Here is an 18,186-nt window from a genome sequence, read left to right as displayed (position 1 = left end):
TGGGGTCATACTGGTCATCCACAGAGCTGGGCCCCACTGTCAGCAGGGATCCGGGGACTTGCTCAATGACACTTCTAAAAAAGAGGATGTTTGCCAAACGGTGGGGGCGTCATAGTCGAGGGACAGGAACACATATTTGTTCTGTATTAGACCATCTGCACATTACACCAGTGCCACTCGGGGTCAGGAGCAGGAGACACACAGAGATACTGAGGAGAGGATTTCAAGTGTCTTCTCAAGTTAGCAAAAAAGTGCAGAGCAAGGGCTATGGCAGTGCTTCACTCTAAAATACTTCACGAAGCTTTGAGAGTGTGCAGAGGTTAAATAACTTCAGAAAAGAGTGACACACAGAGACGTAGCTGTGAAGTTTAGCACTGATTTTGATGAGGACATTTTTGTTATGAGTGCTGCATGTTTCTGCAGAGGTTTGAATCTAAATAACCATCTTTAATGTAGGATAACATGTAAAGAAATGGATCCCACTCACTTCCATTCAGCATTGAATCACAGTTACTTTATAGTACTGTGCTAAAGTCTCGAACCACCCCTCATTTCTTTATAGTTTACCACCAAGGAGACAGGCCTTGTAAAGTTTTCAAAGTGGTCTTGAGCAGCGGTTCTCCAGCTCTCTGAAAATCTGTCAAAGGTTTTCTTTGGACATTGGCTGTGAAAAAGGCACCGAACTCAAGGGATGAAGCAGCGTCTACAAAACAGGGAGAAAAGGCTGAACTATGCCAAATTACTCAAGAACTGGACTGAAAATCAGTGGCAACAGATCTGATGGAGTGATGAATCCAAATACCCAAATTTTTGGTTCAAATCACTGACAATATGTGGGGATGAGGTCAAGAGAGCCATCTGTAAAACGACATGGTGGAGGCTCTGCCATGGTTTGTGGCTGCATTTCAGCCAGTGGTGTTGGAGATGTTGTCAAAATTTATGGAATTATGAACCATCAGATTTTGATCCACCATGAAATACCATCTGGAAAGCATCAGATTAGCAACAACTTCATTTTCCAATGCAGTCAAAGTGTACCTGGATAGAAAAACACACAATGGAACACTATCAGTCATGGATTGGCCTCCCCAGAGCCCGGACCCCAACATTATTGAAGCAGTGTGGGATCATCCTGACGGAGAACAGAACAAAATGCAGCCAACATCCAAAGAAGAGCTTTGAATGTCCTTCAAGAAGCCTGGAGAACTATTCCTAAAGGCCACTGAAAGAAATGAGCGAAAGCTGCCTGAGAGAGTTCAGGCTGTGCTGAAGAATAAAGGTGGCCACACCAAATATTGACTTTCAAGCTTGTTAGAACTGTACAAACTCTGTTTTTGCCTTAAATGCTGTACTTCCATGTATGTTTGCATGTTTGAATACATTGCTGCACCTATTTCCTACTTTCCAAGCACAGTATAAAGAAAAGAGGTGTGGAGGGTGGGGGTTAGGGGTTAGGGGCTAGGGTTAGGGTTGGGGGGGTTAGGGTGACATATAAGACATGTTTTATATATAATAGTTTATGTAAAACAAATGTTAAAACTGCATCTACATTAAAGTTTAAATACTGCATGTATATTTAACATGGCAACTTTTTCAGGAGCGTTAAAAACATTGATTGAAAAGAGAGCAAAAACTCTCAGCAGTGTTGATGATTTTTAGAGGTACTCAGAATATTGGCTATTTGCTGCAATGCTGACTTCTCCTGAAACTGCAAATAGTTTAAAATTTTCCCACCTACTTTTAAAACAAATGAAATGATATGGAAGAGAGTAAAAAGTGGAGGAATAAGAGGTGGTTGTGGAGTGCTATCTGACATGACCGTGAGTAACTGTACAGTTTTGTCTGGCTTCTCATTTTTATGTTTATTTTAGTTTTAGTCGGGGATTCTGGTGATCATTTCATAGTCGATGGCTGCAGAAGATGGGAAGCCAAACAAATGGCAAATAATCACAAAGATGTAATTTATTCTGATGCCGCTGCAGCTTTGTCCTTATTAATGAGAGATGATTAGAGTTGAAATGTCAGGCTGTGAAACTGGACTCTTCTGAGCTCCTCTGCATTCAGTGGTTTAATAATATAACAAGATCAACTTTAAAGACAAGAAGAAAAAAATCACAAATGGATGGTGGATGGTAAAACTGAGAAGCAAAATAAAAGACAGCATTAATTAAAAGTGGTCAGAGCGATAGAAAAAAGGAAAGAAGAACTTCTAGTCTTTTATCTACTGTTTAGAGCAATGCATGCAGACAGCTGAGGATGTATCTAGCCGGGTTATGTGAGTGTCCTCCTAAAAGATTCAATATGTATGACATTAAAAACGCTGAAAAGACTGTCAGGTTGTTTTTCTATGAGTAAAATGTTCTGTCAACATGAGAGCCAACAACACATGCCGCTGGGTTATACCCAAGAATATGATCAGCTGCCTGCAGAGGGTAGTAATACCTGCGTGCGTCTAAACTGACGTATAACAAAGAAGAAAAGCTATTTTTCATTGGTCAAGCTGAGAGTGACGCATGCTACACGTGACTATTAAAGGTCAACTGATTGGATCCACCCAAACTCTAACAACCAATCACAGCAAGGCGTCCCTCACGTTGCGTCCGTCTGCATGATCCAATCTTCCATCGGCTACCCTGGATGCTAAGTATGCTGTAGGTAATTAGCTCCGAACATCGTGTCTTGAAATTAAAAAACTGTAATTTTTTAGAAGCTACGCGTAGACAAAAGGTGTCCGGTAAAAACTCTTTCTGCTTCGGGGGTTTCATTGAACCAAACGAGGCAGAAACGGTGCGGCTGCGGGAGTGTGTGGCTAGCTGCTCACCATTTGTTGCAGCCAGTTGTTGTGTGTCTTCAAACCGAGCTAGTTAGCGTTTTTTTTTAACAAGGCTCAGTGCTTGGAAACACGTGTCTAGAAGAAAGCAAGTCGAGGCGGGCGAAACAGCGAGCCCTGCCCGGTCTGACAGCCCGGAGGTAATTAGATGTTACTGTTAGTAGAATGTGTGTTTGGTAGCACGCCTTTGTACGTGGGACATGTGCTACGCATGCACGCCTTCAGGCAGGTCTGTAACGCACCTGCAGGGTCTTGCATCCAAACTTTTACTTTAAGTTCACATTCAATCAGCAGTTTGCGCTTCACTGTACATACAACGCAGCAGAGTAGTTTCACTTAGCAGAATTCAGCCAATGATTGGTTTATTGTTGTTTTGGGAATTTGTGTAATCAGATCTGTTATTAAAACATTTTGATCACAGTGAGACTAATGTGTAATAAACACTTGTTGGGGTGGCTGTAGCTCAGTAGGTAGAGCAGGTCACCTACTGATCGGAAGGTCAGCGGTTCGATTCCTCGCTACTCCAGGCTACATGCCAATGTATCCTTGGGCAAGATACTTAACCCCAAGTTGCTCTCCGACCGTCCTGTCGGAGTATGAATGTGTGTGAATGTTAGTTAATTAAAAAAAGCACTTAGCTTAGTAGAAACATGGAAGTGCTTGTATGAATGTGAGTGCATGGGTAAATGTAAAACGTGTTGTGTAAGCGCTTTGAGTGCTCTGACTGAGTAGAAAAGCGCTATTTAAGAGCTAGTCCATTTACCATTTGTTCTGTATTGCAGCAGATGCTCGGACTCCAAAGCCAAGGCAAGGACCCCCGAGTAAGCTGTGAAAATTCTGTCAAATTGTGGGTTCTTCAGACCTCATCATCCTATGTTACTTCACCTTTCCACTTAAAGGAGAAACTGCCCAGTCTGGTAGCCGCTGTAGTGTCTGTCTCATATGTGTGACATCAGATCATGGCTCGGAAACCATGTATGTCCTTGATGCAGAAAAGCAAAAATAAAATCCAGATTTGCTGCTGTTGCATTTGAGCCGTCTGGCTCTTCCTTGGCTCTCCAGAAGACGTTCACTCTCTGACAGATGCACCGAGCACAGAACCAGCAGAAGGGGAGGAAGAGATCCAGGTCTTTAAGCAATGGGGTCTCTCATATGTCCAGGCGAGACAAGAGGCGCTTGTATTGTAAATTACAGCTTTGGATGTGGAGGAAGTGGAGAGAAAAGTGCCATTTGGCGATGTTCAGAGCTAAAAAACGCTTCAGCCGTGGCTCAGGCCAGAATCTCAGTTCAAAGAGGCGGAAAAATAAAAGGAAAGGTTCAGCCTACCACACGCTAAATGCAGAAAATTCCCTAACAAAAACATCTACCTTTTTGTCATCTCTTGGGTGTGATACTGGAGGATCAGAGGATGCCATTAGAAAGCAGAATTGTCTGCAGAAGCTGAATGAATCTGACACTCTGCCAGAAGCCGTTATTTCATCCAACTGCTTGCAGAACCGGGATAAGGAAACAAATTTTGCTGCAGGGACCGATGGTCAGACCATACCTAGAGAATCATTGGTACAGTTTTGTGAAATTATAGACCCTTTAAGACATTGTCACTCTGCCAAACCCCTACTGAATACAGACAGTAACACATACAAAGGGATTAGACCGAACAGGACAATACCAGCACAGAGGCTCGAGGTTGACGGCCAATCACAACAGACTACTGTGACTCCAGGTCAGGACTATGAGAGAGTCTGCAATAAAAAGTCAATATCCCCTGAGGTTGATGTCAGCCTGAATGCGCTGACAAAGGACATCCATGGTATGTACATTGTTAACTTTTGGTGTTCTTCTTTTTTCACGGGGCTGCTGGGATGACAGTGTCTCTGTGTTTCTCTAGAATTTCTTGAGGACTTCTACAGGAAATATGGAAGTTTCATCCCACTACATAAGAGTGACTTGTTGAGACATCTTAAGGGGAAATTTAACACTGATTTTAGTGACAGGTAAATCCGAAGTCAGAATTCTGTTGTCTTCATATGGTGTGACTGTGCACGATTAAAACCTGACTTAGAAGCAGTCCTGTTTTCATTCTACCTGGGTTTAAAGACTGGGTGGGAGATTTCTAAGTGGGATCTGTAAAGATTTTTTTTGTTTCTGTACAGGAAAAACATAATCTTCTCTGAAGTTATCAGATACCGAGCTGTGATCCTTCAGAAGCCTGTCCTACGCTTTCAGGTGCTCTACAAGAAACACACATTGACTCTGGACGATTTGTTGACACTGGCTGATCAGAACTGGCTCAACGACCAGGTTATTATCATCACAGCAAGCATTCGATGCTGATTTTTGAATGGAAAGATTTACACGAGTGTGAATGTAACAGATGGATGTATTCATTTGTTGTTTCTGATGAAGGTCATGAACATGTATGGGGAACTGATCATGGAGTCTTCCCATCACAAGGTAATTAAACAACTGAATAAATGAAGTTCTAAAGATGTTGGAATTCTGTATATTCCAACATCTGTTTGGAACACCAAAGGAGAGGAGAATTCTAAATACCAGAGTTATTAATTAGAGGGGCTGGAATGTTTTATAATACATTAACACTTTTCTGTATTTCCTATCATTTATCTACTGTTAAAATGATGAAAAATAGCTAGTTTCAGACCGAGCAGCGACTGTAGGGCTGCAATAAAGCCTAGTATAAGATAATGAGGATTATTATGAACTTGAAATCATGCAAAAAAACAAAACAAAAAAGGAATGGTTTTGCAGGTGGGGCCATACACCGTTGCTCTCTCCTGATCCTTCCTGACTGGTTTTTGTCTCGTTTGGCTTTTTGTTAGTGTTCTCATCTCTGCTGCTGACATGAAACAGCACCCGCAGCGCCTTGAGGCGACTGTTTGTTGTGATTTGGCGCTATATAAATAAAATTGAATTGAATTGAACTGCAGTCTATTCAGGTGGCACGGGTAGTCCAGCTCCTCCAGGATGGTACATCCATATATGCCGTTGCAAGAAGGCTGGCTTTGTCTCCCAGCACTGTTTTAGGAGTGTGGAGGAAATATCAGGAGACATGCTGTTACATGAGGAGAGCTGGACAGGGCATCAACCCAGTTACAGGCCAGTGTTTGCTCCTTTGTACTAGGAGGAAAAAGAGGAGCACTGCCAGAGCCCCACAGAATGACCCCCAGGAAGCTACTCTCTATGAGGGTGGCATGAGTACCTGATGTCCTTTAGCTGGACCCGTGCTCAAGCAGCATGATTGGCATTTGCTGCCAGAGAACACCAGAAGGGGGATGAAATCCTCAGATCAATTGTCAGACCTTTTGCTGGTGCAGCGGGCCCTGGGTTCCTCCTTGTCCAGGACGATGCCTGGCCTTATGTAGCCAGAGTGTGGTGGGTGTTCTGGATGATGAAGACACTGATGCCATTGACTGGCCCCTCACATTCTCCACACCTGTAATTATTGTGGGGTCTTTACCTTACAGTTTAAAGCACATTGAGGTGACTGTTGTGATTTGGTGCTATAGAAACAAAATTGAATTGAGTTGAGCCTGAATCTACTTTGATCCTTTTGGAACATTATCTGTCAGTGTCTCCAACACACCCGGACTATCCAGGAGATCACAGCAGCTGTCTCATGAGGAGCATGCCCATTCCTGGTTGGGAGTGCATGCAAGCATGTGGGGACATAAACATTGCAGATCCACTTCATGATGCAAGGTGGATCAGCCTGATTTTGAATTGAAGGACTGATAATTGTGGTTTCCGCTGACTGATTTGATCGTTGTCTCAACAAATAGCTTTAATATTTTATTCAAATAACAGTGCAGGGTTTACGTGTTCCCTTAATTTTTTTGAGCAGTATCTGTTAAACAGCAAACTTGTAACTAAAAAATACAGAAATGCTACATTTAAAAACCTACTGCTAAATTTAAGGCACTTCTACTCAACTGAATCTTTCTGATAAGGTACTTAACATTTGGTGTGAAACGGGCGCTTGTGTTTCAGTGATTATATTTTAATTAGCACAGAGGTAACTGCAGGGATCAAACTCTGTTCCAGGTACAGTTTTTGTTTTGATCAGTCGTTACAGGAAGGAGACCTCGCAAAAAAAAAAAAAAAAAAAAAATGCTGTATTGCTGCTACGTTTCAACCATCGATCTATTTGCTTTATTTTAGCAAATATCTGAAATAGACTTTGTACTCAGTGGACGTGATGACTGTTTTCGCTTCTGCAAAGTTTTATTAGACTTGTGAACTCAAAGCTGCTGTTATTTTTTTTTTTAATTAATGGAAAAATATGGCCCCCACAGTGCTGTACACTACCTCTATGGATACTATGAGAAATTGATCTGATGTAGACTGTGTCACAATATTTATCCAGTTTCTTCAACAGTACATTGTAAGTGATCTTTGATCCAAGACCTTTTCACTCTGAGTGTTTCTGATAATCTGATGACGTCCATTTGTCTCCACTTTCAGGTCCATTTTCTTAACAGCTTCTTCCACCGGCAGCTCATGACCAAAGGATATGATGGTGTTAAGCGATGGACGAAGCAGGTGAGGTCTTAGATGGAAGTGATATGATAGCCTGTCTGATTTGTTGTCATTTTTTTTCCCAGAAGAAAAAGAACCAATATAACTTTTGTTTCTTTAAAGTGTCTCACTTGAGAAATAAAGAGGAGGCAGACTGAGCGGCTGTAACCTTGTGTCTCTCGTCCAGGTGGATTTGTTTTCTAAGAGCCTTCTTTTGGTGCCCATCCATCTGGAGGTTCACTGGTGTCTGGTGATAGCCGACATTGTCAATAAGAAAATCTGTCTTTACGACTCTCAAGGGAACGCACTCCAGAAAGTTGCAAGGGTAATTTTAAACCTCATATGCATGCATTTACTTGAACAAAATATGTGGAGTTTTTTTTCTGAATGTTTTCCTCTCAACAGAACATCCTGAAATACTTGATGTCAGAAGCAAAAGAAAAGAAGCAAACTGCTTTTGAAAGTGGGTGGACGGTGGCATTTGATGAGGTATGCTGTCCTGAAATGACGCCACGTGGAAGCTTAAACCGTTACCCGTTTGAACTGATGTGATGCGTTGTCTCCCCCTGCTGTCCTTCACAGGAAATCCCCCAGCAGACCAACGAGAATGACTGTGGAGTTTTTGTTTTGGAGGTATATGCAACTTTGCTTGCCTGCATTATTGTTTCAGATATGCTTCCGCTGTTTCCTCACTACATAAAATCTCTCTTTGACAGTATTCTCGATGCCTTGCTCTGACAAGACCCCTCCACTTCTCACAAAAGGACATACCAAAGATACGAAAGAGGATCTACAAAGAGCTCTGTGATTGTAAGCTGCATGAACAGGACTGATGAGTCATTAACTCGTGGGATGTATGTATTGGTGATGATAAATGCAGCTTCTAATTATGAAGAAAGCAGTTTGTCCGTTGTGTATGGTGTCATTGTGTTAGCAGCTCCACAGCAGCCTTACATCTTGTACATATAATATGAATACATGATCCCTGCTGCAAAATATTATCCACTGGTCAGGTTAAACTATGGTTCTTTTTGTAACTACTGTATATGATAAATATTTAATCAGGCATGTTTTTAAAGGAAGGAAAGTGGTTTTACCCGGAGCCACCAGAAGAGCCTTACTAAATCTGTCCTGGCCTGTGTTCGTACAGATGCTACTCATTAGGGCCCGAGCACGAACTGTGCGAAGGCCCTATTGTATTTGCTCCGTTTATTTTATTTTATTTTATTTTTTATTCAGGCAAAAGACGTGCCTTTTTGGGGGCTTTATCATATTCAAAAACTCATGAAACTTTGCACATGCATCACACCTGGTGAAAATTTACGTATTTTAATGGCCTCGGGCAAGGGCCAGCCAAAATGCCTCAGTAGCGCCCCCTAAAGTCCAGCCCCACCACTGTGTTTCACATACATTTATGAAACTTGCTACACATATGTATCACATCCATACGCACAAAAAATCCTCTTGGAGCCATGCTCTAAACCCAACAGGAAGTCGGCCATTTTGACTCAAACATGCAAATTTGGCGATGTACACATATGTATCACATCCATAAGCAACAAAAAATCCTCTTGGAGCCATGCTCTAAACCCAACAGGAAGTCGGCCATTTTGACTCAAACATGAAATTTGGCGATTTGCACCCTTCAGACTTTCTCTAATAACTCAAAGGTTTTAGAACTTATCAACTTCAGATTTGGTGTGTTTCATCTACACACAAAGGGGAATCTACGTTTAAAAAATGGTGAGTTTTTGACCAGGGGGCGTGGCCCTTATGCCCCCCTGAATTTTGATCATTCGCCATGAAATTTTGATTGGCTCTAATTCATACCTACATAATCCAATCTGGATCAAACTTTCTCAGTAGGATACGCATCCGGTCCTGAATACATACATATGACAATATTTAATAACAGTCGCAGCGCCACCTAGTGGTAACAGGAAATTTCATGTTTTACACTTTGAGGTCCAGCTCCACAGTGATAGAGCAGAATCATCTCAAATTTGCCCTGGAAAGCCTTAAGGAGTTGGGCTTACACTGTTTTAAAAACTGTGAGCTTTTGCCAAAAGGCGTGACCCTGGCGGGAGGGCAAAGTTTGATGTTTCACCATCAAGACATAAAGGGCTGTAACTCAAAGACACATTACCCAATCTGCCTCAAACTTCAGTGGTTTAATAAGCCTCCTGCCCTGAACACATTGATATGTATAAAGTTCATAAACATTACAGCGCCACCTAGTGGCAGCTCGAAATATCAGAAAATGGCTGGTTTTTTGAGTAGCCCCGGAGCTACATTTTATCTACAGCTCTGAAATTTTGCAGACTCATGTAACATCCTAAGACGTACAAAAAAGTCTCTTGGACCCATACCAGAAACCCTACAGGAAGTTGGCCATCTTCAATTGAAGGTGTCACTTTTTGCCATTTCCATGCCTGGTATTTGAACGAACTCCTCCTAGGGCATGTTACCCAGTGAGACCAAATTTGCTCCACATCATCTAGACAAGGAGCCCATCAAATATTGTGGAAATCTTTTTGAAATATTAAACGGCCTTGTCACATCAGGCTATTGAATTTGGCCTTCGTTTTTCTCTGTTGCCACCAAAAGTGTTTGTGCCCTCGTTCGCACATGCTTTGTCCAATCAGCCTGAAATTTGAATCACTCATGTACACAATGACACTGAATCCATAACTACAGATTCAAGACTGTAGGTGCAATAGCGCCCCCTACAGAAGAAAACGAAAATTTGTATGACCGTCCACAGAATTAGGTTTGCTCTGAAATACATGAAAATATCTTTCACCATTCCTTAGAAAATCCTCATCAGTTTAATAAGCCTCCTGCCCTGAACACATTGATATGCATAAAGTCCATAAACGTTACAGCGCCACCTAGTGGCAGCTTGAAATATCATAAAATAGCATGTTTTTTAGCTAGCCCCAGAGCTACATTTTATCTACAGCTCTGAAATTGTGCACACTCATGTAACATCCTAAGACGTACAAAAAAGTCTCTTGGACCCATACCCGAAACCCTACAGGAAGTCAGCCATCTTCAATTGAAGGTGTCAATTTTTGCCATTTCCATGCCTGGTATTTGAACGAACTCCTCCTAGGGCATTTTACCCAGTGAGACCAAAATGGCTCCACATCATCTAGACGAGGAGCCCATCAAATATTGTGGAAATCTTGACAAAATATTACAGTATTGTCACACCAGGCCATTGAAGTTAGCCTTCATTTTTCTCAATCACGACCAAAATTGTTTGGGCACGTGTTCGTACATGCTTTGCCCGATCTGCCTGAAAATGTAAACACTCATGTACACAGCCACTCTGAACCCATAACTGTGGATTCAAGGCTATATCTGCAAGAGCACCCCCTACAGAAGCAAATGAAATTTTGTATAGCATCCACAAACTTAGTTTCTCGGAAATGTATGAAAATTTGTTTCAACATTCTTGACATCATCCTGATCAAAAAAGTCAATCAGACCCATGCCCTATTTTGCATGCTGGAGCCGTGACCACACCCCCAAATATTCCATTGTGTCTATGTGGAGAGCAAAAGATATCTTTTCCTATAAAAGAATTCAACTTTCTACAGACCTTCTGTACACCATCACGATCACAAGACCTCCGAGTGCGGCACGGGTCGACGAACACCACAGGTCGATGCGTGGGGAGTGCGAGGGCCCGATATCACCTCTTGCGGTTTTAATTTTCTGTTTAAATGTCTACATCTTATCAGCACCATTATTGACATGATAATTGAGCTGTTATCGCCAGGTGACTGAAATGAAATAGTGTTTTCTTGAATGTGTCTGTTTCAAAAGAGAAGTATGTATATAAAAGGTTTAAATAAAAACAGCTGTTTTCCAAACACTTCACATTTATTTCATTTTTTTTTCCCATAAAGTGACCTTTAATGCTCATTTTCCATCTCATTCCATCTCTGTTTTTTGGACTCTACCAGAGTAGATTTGGATTATTCATAGTTCAGTATGATGCAGATTATATTGGAGTTTTGCAGCCCATCAGTTCAATTCTTGGGCGGGCTGTGTGCCTGATGGTCATATTAGGAATATCCACTCTCTGACATCACACGGTGCCAAGAGTAGAAAACACTCAGTGTGGGTGTTTTGACAGTTTTACATTTGCTGACAACATCATTTGTCTTTATCCATATTTGACATGAACATCCACCACTGTATATATAACAGAACAACTTTAAATAACAGGTACTGTATGCACTGCGTGCAGAGCAACTTATTTTAGTTCAGTTTACATAAATATTTATAAATATGTCCTAGTTACATATATTGGAATTTCACCAATACCCACTCGATTATAACTGAATGAAAATGAATCCCTGAACAAAAAAAAAACACTGATAGAAAAGCTGTCACAGATCAGAAAGTGGATCTTTAAGGCACACAAAGAGCTCTCTAGTGTGTGGTTTTCAGTATGAGAACCAGATACATATACCCTCATAAACATGGTGCAATGCTAATATTCAATACCACATAACCAAATACACCTGTTCGCAACAGACACATCTCTATCCCTGACCCTGTCAGCATACTAAATGAAATAAATTACACACACATTGTATATAAACTGCCACCGTTCCACCTTTCTTCTGGTCTTGAGGACTCACTCCTTGTGTTGACAGCTTGCTGTAAAGCTGAGATTAAAAAAAAACTTTGTCATTAAAATCTTTAAATGGTCATGAAAGTGTCATGTTTAGGAGTGCACACTGAAACCAACAGCTGTGTATCTGCAACATGGATCATGCAAAACCTGCAGGTGTTATGTGGATTAATGCAGGTACTCCTGGGACCCTCTACATCGAGCTACTGTAGGTCCGATTTTGTTCGTCATAAAGACGGCCTAATCATTGATCTGGAATCCCCACTCAATTTCCGGCTCATCGTCGAGGCGAATCACAAGGTAGGACACGAGCTGGAAGAGGTTCTGCCACAGGCCCAAGAAGAGATACAAGTAGAAGTCGCTGACATCTATTTGGCAGTGTATCCCTGAGTAATTTATATCGCACACACACTCAAAGCTGTTCACATAGTTGACACAGAAGCCTCCGTTCATACACGGGTCTGAAGCACATTCATCCACATCCTTCTCACACCTGAAAGGAAAATTGATAAAAAAGAGAAAAGAAATGCAGTGATACGATTGGCAAACTTATAATATAACTGGGTAATAACTGTTTTGGTTTTTGTGGCCACTTGGGGGCAGCAGCTACCCTAACATGGATTTGTAAGACCGCATGGAGTGGTTAAGTGTGCATAAACTGAACATCATTATTCATGTCGTACCACTGTCCTGTGAAACCAGGCAGGCAGTAACAAGCATCTTCAGCCTTGGAGCAGTTTCCTCCATTAAAGCAGCTGTAGTTCCACCTTGTACCCGTGCATGTAGACACAGGCAACTGAGGGAGTCTGAATGGACAACAGAAAAGAGAAAGTAAATGCTGTTTTATTCATAAATGGCTGATTTGTTGTTTACTTGGTTTGGTGAAGTGAGTTAAATTTGATTTAAAAACACTCACGGATTGGTCTCAATGTACCATGGGATTTCAGGGAGTTTCTCGCTGTAAGAGAGAAGTTTATAAATCAGTACAATTTCTAAAGCTTTTTGGCGTTTTTTTTTTTTTTAGGTGTGTGCTATCTTTGGTGCCATTGAAATCAACTCTTGTAGAACTCACTCGCAGTACTGGCCGGTCATATTTTGAGGGCAGAGACAGGAGTAGGTGTGGAAGCCTTTAAGGCACGTGGCGCCGTGGCTGCAGTTGCTCTTTTCACACATATTGACTTCTACGTTACATTGTTCACCACTGTACCCCTGCTCACACACACACTTATACCCTCCAGTTAGGTTGATGCAGTGGCCGTAGACACAGGGGCTGGAGGTGCAGGGGTCTGTCGGGTCTTGACACAAGGGGCCCGTCCACTCGGAGGAACACGTGCACCGATGCAGGTCGAACAGGTCCTTGCAGACACCCTCGTTCCTGCAAGGGTTAGGCGTGCAAACGCTGGCTCCCCAGCAGCCATACTGTGGAGCAACATTGTTGTTTATCCTCACAAACTGCTCCTCCTGAGGTCTGGGGAGGTTCAGCTCTGTGTCCAAGAGGAAAGGGAGAAGAAGCCCCCCAATCGCAACAGGACCCAGACAGCCAGACAGATCCACTCCAGTGTCCAGGTTTAGACCACCCAGGAAGATATCTGCTTCCTTGCTAAGAAACTCCAGGTCCCTCACAGCTGTTTGGGCCGTGCTTATTCCCTCCTGTCCTCCATCCACAGCCATGATCCAGCTGGAGGTTGATGCCCCGGTCGCCATGCTGAGCTTCACACTGTGCCACTCTCCATCACTGACCTGACTCTGGCTTTGAATGGACATCTTGTACTTGTCATCCCCAACCTGGAGCTCCATGACCAAATGAGAGTTTAGGAGAGAGAGCGTGAGGTAGTTTGAGTCCTTGTGTGCATGCAGTAGCGTAGCAGCAGACTGTCTTGAGCGGAAACTGAGGGAGACACTGGTGAGGCTGCGAGTGATCTTTCCATTGCTCCGGTAGTGTAAAATGCTGCTTCCAAGCCGAAATGTCACATTAGACAAGCCTGTAGCAGAGAAATGGAAGATCATCGATCAAGTTCAGTGATCTTATTACAGTCTCAAGATATGACACACCATCCCTCACGAACATTAAAGCCTCTTGTTTTCAGATCTTGGAGAGTAACCTGCCACCACATGGTTCTTCCTCCTCTCTGGTCGAAAGTTTCATATCTGTTACACGAAATCCAGCACTTGATTGCAAAAATATAAAAAAGTAATAAAAATAGCTGCACAGCCTCAATATAAACTCCCCTTAATTTGTACTGGTACATGGAAGTATTTGAAAAACATAATTACAGAAATATCAAGTATGAAGTAACCAAACTGTCCTTACTGTGTGTTTTTATTTAAATGACACATTAACTCAAAAATCAATTAGGAAGAAAAAAATTACAGTTACTGTTGTTTGTACAACACACAGCAACCTGAAAACAATGTGACCTTCTACAGCTGGAGTGCCGGCTTTTCACCTGCTTCCCCCTTTTTTTTAATTCCTCTGTGAACATGTGACATCGCCAAGAAGACACATCATCATAAACTACCGCAGCCATGTGGCAGCAGAGTTAATCTGACCGGGGATTACCACGCCTTAGAGGAATCCCATGCAGGATCCCTGCCTCTACTATGTTCCCTCCTGTAATCAGTGGTGCTGTAATTAAAACAGTGTCTGCACCACTGCGTGCCCTGAAGGGAACGTGCAATGCAGATGATCTCTTCTGTGGATGCAAACGAGGAGCAGATATGTGCTACAGGAAGGACTTACACATTCTTTTCCTTAAATGCCTGTATGTGCCATAAATAGTCATTCTTAGAGTCTTATGACTCCCTGATTGTGTTTTTCCAGGACAGGCATCGTGCATCAACAGATCGTGATGCCAGGATACTTACATTCAAAACCCTGAGAAAGGGGCTGACAAGTGGCAGCAGCAGGGCAGGGAAACAGCTCACACCATTTCACCTCCTCACAGCGATGCCCGGCAGTATTGGGGGGGCAGTTGCAAACGAAATCATCCCACATGGAGTAACACACTCCCCCATTAAGACAGGGGTTGACCTGATGCAGAGAAGACAGTATCAATCAGTTAAAGAGTGCCCCCGCAGTGAGTTCTGTCAGTATTGGTGCAGACAGGATATCACAGTGAGTAGTAGGTCTTCTACTGCAGTGTTACCAACATGGCACATGCATAACTCACATCACAGGTGTTGTCGCTGCTGCATCCTTCTGCAACACTGATTAGCTGCTCTAGGTTGAACGATTCTACTGGAGTTGCTATTGGATAGAACTGCAGTCTTTTGCTGTTGATCCTGGGATCCTGGATGCATCCCTTAAAGTACCCGCCAAAAGAAGCCGAGGCCCTAGAGTCTGGTAGCCCTCCAACATAAACCATATCCCCAGGACCGACTTGGATGAGCCTGATGGGCATAGAGCCCTGGTTTTGGGCTGACTGGAACAAGGTGGCTGCCATTCCTTCCAGCTTCAGAGTCACCGGGTGGAAATGACCGTCATTGACCGCAGCCCGACCGACCAGGGTCTCAAAGTTGTTAACCTGAACTTTGATCCTGCCCTCTTCCAGCCACAGGCGGAGGTACTGGCTCGTACTGTTAGTCATGATAAGGAGGAGGCCACTGGACTGTTTGGTGCGGATGAACATAGATATAATCAGAGTATCAGCTGGTTCGTCATCTAATGAGAATACAGCATAACTCTCCAGGTCTTTGTTTCCAAACCTTGCTGTGATATATTCTGTATGGGTACAGGGAAGAGAGAGAGAGACATATTCAAGAAAGTCAAACTAAAACAAAACTTGGTAAAAAAACAAACAAACAAAAAAATTATAAATATTAGTTACACCTTCTCACCAAGAGTTAAATATATGACATGAAATTTAAGATAGCTTCACTTTAACAAGGGAAAGAGCAAGTTGAACAGCAGTTCTGTTTGAAGCCAATTAATTTTTTTTTTTGAACAGTAAAATCTCCCAGTAAAAGCAGATTAAATATTCAGTTTCTCCAGTCTTTATAAAAGATTAGAGATAAAGGAAGTATCTTCTCTAACACCAAATAGTCTCTAACCTGCTTTTTAAGCAAAAAAAAAAAAAACATGATTGTTGTACAGTTATCAATGTTTTGTGCATTAGTTATTTCTTCAATCAAAGGTTGACAGTTGTTTTTACAATGACGAGAGCTCACAGGTCACTGAAAGAAGCAGCTGAAGTTGGTGGCCAAAGAAAATGCGTCAGCATGGCGCAAGTCCATAAGACTCCCTGATCTGGCAAATTGAAGGCATTCCCGGTCAATTACTGAATACCACGTTTTTTTAATCCTTGCTGCAGGTGTTGCTGAGTACCTTCTAACTGCATGGCTGTTTGGCTCGACTCTCTGCTATTCCTGCCGGCTCTGTAAGCTCCTTTAACGTCTGCCAACTAATTTTATCCTGCAGGGTGGCTCTCTTAACAGCTCACCACTAACACTTGAGCAGAGAGACAACCGAGGCTGAACTTGAATCAACCTGTGTTTATGCATGCATTTACACACGCACGCATGCACGCAGTATTTAAAACGAATTTTCTCGTCAGCTAAATTATGATTCCCCCGTAGAGCATCATTATCTCACTATATTGCACCTCATCCATTAAACAAAAAAGATGCAAAAAAAGCCCAAAATGGGCTTTTAACTGAGGAAACTTATATCTTCTTAAAGGATATAACCTTTTGCCTCAGACTGAGACAATCCTCCCTTAAAGATGACCTCCAATGTTATGTTTCACTGTGTGAAACATGATGGCTACAGAGCTGAAGTAGTTTATTTGAGAAATGTAATCTAATTAAATAATTTACATAGTTTGCAAGCCTTACCCTCTGCACAGTTGTTTCCCTCATATGGCCTTTGGCATTCACAAAGGTAGCTCCTCCATCCCTGGCTAACACAGCGACCTCGGTTCTGACACGGGCTGTCGTCACACTTGTCTTTGTCACTGCACCCCACGGTGATGTTTGCCTGGATGCCTGAACCTTCTGGCGCTATAACCGGCAACACCAGCCGTGAGTCCACAAACACATCTCTGAAGCAGCCCAGAAAAGCAGGAGGGTAGCCTGCTTCATCCACGTCCCTGCCCAGTGTCCACTTCCCACTGACTGCTCCGATGAAGAGGCTCTGATGAACTGCTCCTGGCTCGGGGAGAGCAGAGGCTTGTTCGAGCAGCTGGACTTCAGCGTTGGACTCTCTGGTGCAGCTTCCTTCAGTGCATAGCAGCCTGATGAGACTGACCACGCCGCCCAGAGATGCCTCCACTGTGTGCCACTTACTGTCAGACAAATGCCCTGGAAGCTCTTGAACCAGCGTGCTGGAGCCCTGGCCTCTCAGGCTGAGGAGGCAGAGGTGCCCGCGCATCAGCTCGATGCTGAGGAGCAGATTGTCCACCCTACGCTGTAAGAGAGTGCCAACTGGTTGTCCCGTCCTGAAGCTGAAGGTGACATTAAGAGGAGCTTCTTGGTCTAGCAGCTGTGTCTCTATGTACATGTAGCCCCTGGACTCGAATGAGAAAACAGTGGGAGTCTGGCATTTAGGGCCCGTGTAGCCAGCGGGGCAGATGCATGTGTAACTGTGCTGATCATTCACAAATAAGGGAGAACATACTCCTCCATTCTCACACTGGTTCTCATCACAGCCTGTAAGTGCAATTGCACAGTTCTCCCCACCGTACAGTCGCCCGTTTTGACTCTGAAGGGAGCAAAGGCATCTGAAGCCTCCACTGTGGCTCTCACATATGCCACCATTTTGGCATGGCTGCTGTTCACATCCACTGATGTCCTCAGTAAACACGGTGTCTGGAGAGGAGATTACAGTTCATTATAACTTTTTATGCATGTGTTTGTGTATGTTCAAAATAAAACAGAGAGGCAAACAAGATAGAGAAACATAACAAAATATACTAATGACCACTCTGCAGATAATATTAATCTGTGATTACAGCACACACACTGTATTAAGTTTACCTGCATAAAGCAACCACAGCATCCACAACTGCATGCCGAATCTCAACATTGTCCTTTATAATCCTCCAAACTATTAAATATTTGGCAAGATCTTCATTTTTGGTCAAAGACAGGTGAGAATAGTTGGATGTGCAGCTCCATCTTCACTGTCCGTCCTCACTGTTTGTATGTGTTCACTGAAATGCATGGATCACTG

The 18,186-nt window shown here is 42.9% G+C and overlaps 2 protein-coding genes across 3 annotated transcripts; one reads left to right on the top strand and one right to left on the bottom strand.

Annotated features, from left to right (window-relative positions):
- The first annotated feature begins 2,581 nt into the window (after window positions 1-2,581).
- On the top strand, window positions 2,582-9,599 carry LOC115796349 (sentrin-specific protease 5). 2 transcript variants are annotated; one of them, XM_030752716.1, is made up of 10 exons: window positions 2,582-2,651; window positions 3,613-4,640; window positions 4,719-4,824; window positions 4,984-5,131; window positions 5,237-5,284; window positions 7,313-7,390; window positions 7,554-7,691; window positions 7,772-7,855; window positions 7,949-7,999; window positions 8,083-9,599. In XM_030752716.1, the coding sequence occupies exons 2-10, from the start codon at window positions 3,914-3,916 to the stop codon at window positions 8,197-8,199; spliced, it is 1,497 nt and encodes a 498-aa protein (XP_030608576.1). In that variant the 5' UTR covers window positions 2,582-2,651; window positions 3,613-3,913; the 3' UTR covers window positions 8,200-9,599. The 2 variants fall into 2 exon arrangements, with proteins under 2 accessions (XP_030608576.1, XP_030608577.1); XM_030752717.1 differs by having other exon boundaries at window positions 2,600-2,655.
- A 1,683-nt stretch (window positions 9,600-11,282) lies between these two features.
- On the bottom strand, window positions 11,283-18,150 carry LOC115795311 (protein crumbs homolog 1-like). Its single transcript, XM_030751133.1, has 8 exons — window positions 17,991-18,150; window positions 16,851-17,822; window positions 15,188-15,738; window positions 14,883-15,048; window positions 13,090-13,999; window positions 12,934-12,975; window positions 12,701-12,823; window positions 11,283-12,510 (listed from the first exon to the last, which is right to left on the bottom strand). The coding sequence occupies exons 1-8, from the start codon at window positions 18,037-18,039 to the stop codon at window positions 12,258-12,260; spliced, it is 3,066 nt and encodes a 1,021-aa protein (XP_030606993.1). The 5' UTR covers window positions 18,040-18,150; the 3' UTR covers window positions 11,283-12,257.
- Between the last annotated feature and the right edge of the window lie 36 nt (window positions 18,151-18,186).

The sequence above is a fragment of the Archocentrus centrarchus genome, chromosome 17, assembly GCF_007364275.1.
Source record: "Archocentrus centrarchus isolate MPI-CPG fArcCen1 chromosome 17, fArcCen1, whole genome shotgun sequence".
NCBI classification, from domain to species: Eukaryota; Metazoa; Chordata; class Actinopteri; order Cichliformes; family Cichlidae; genus Archocentrus; species Archocentrus centrarchus.
Note: the sequence above shows the minus strand (reverse complement) of the source record. Positions and strands in the feature narration are given on the sequence as shown.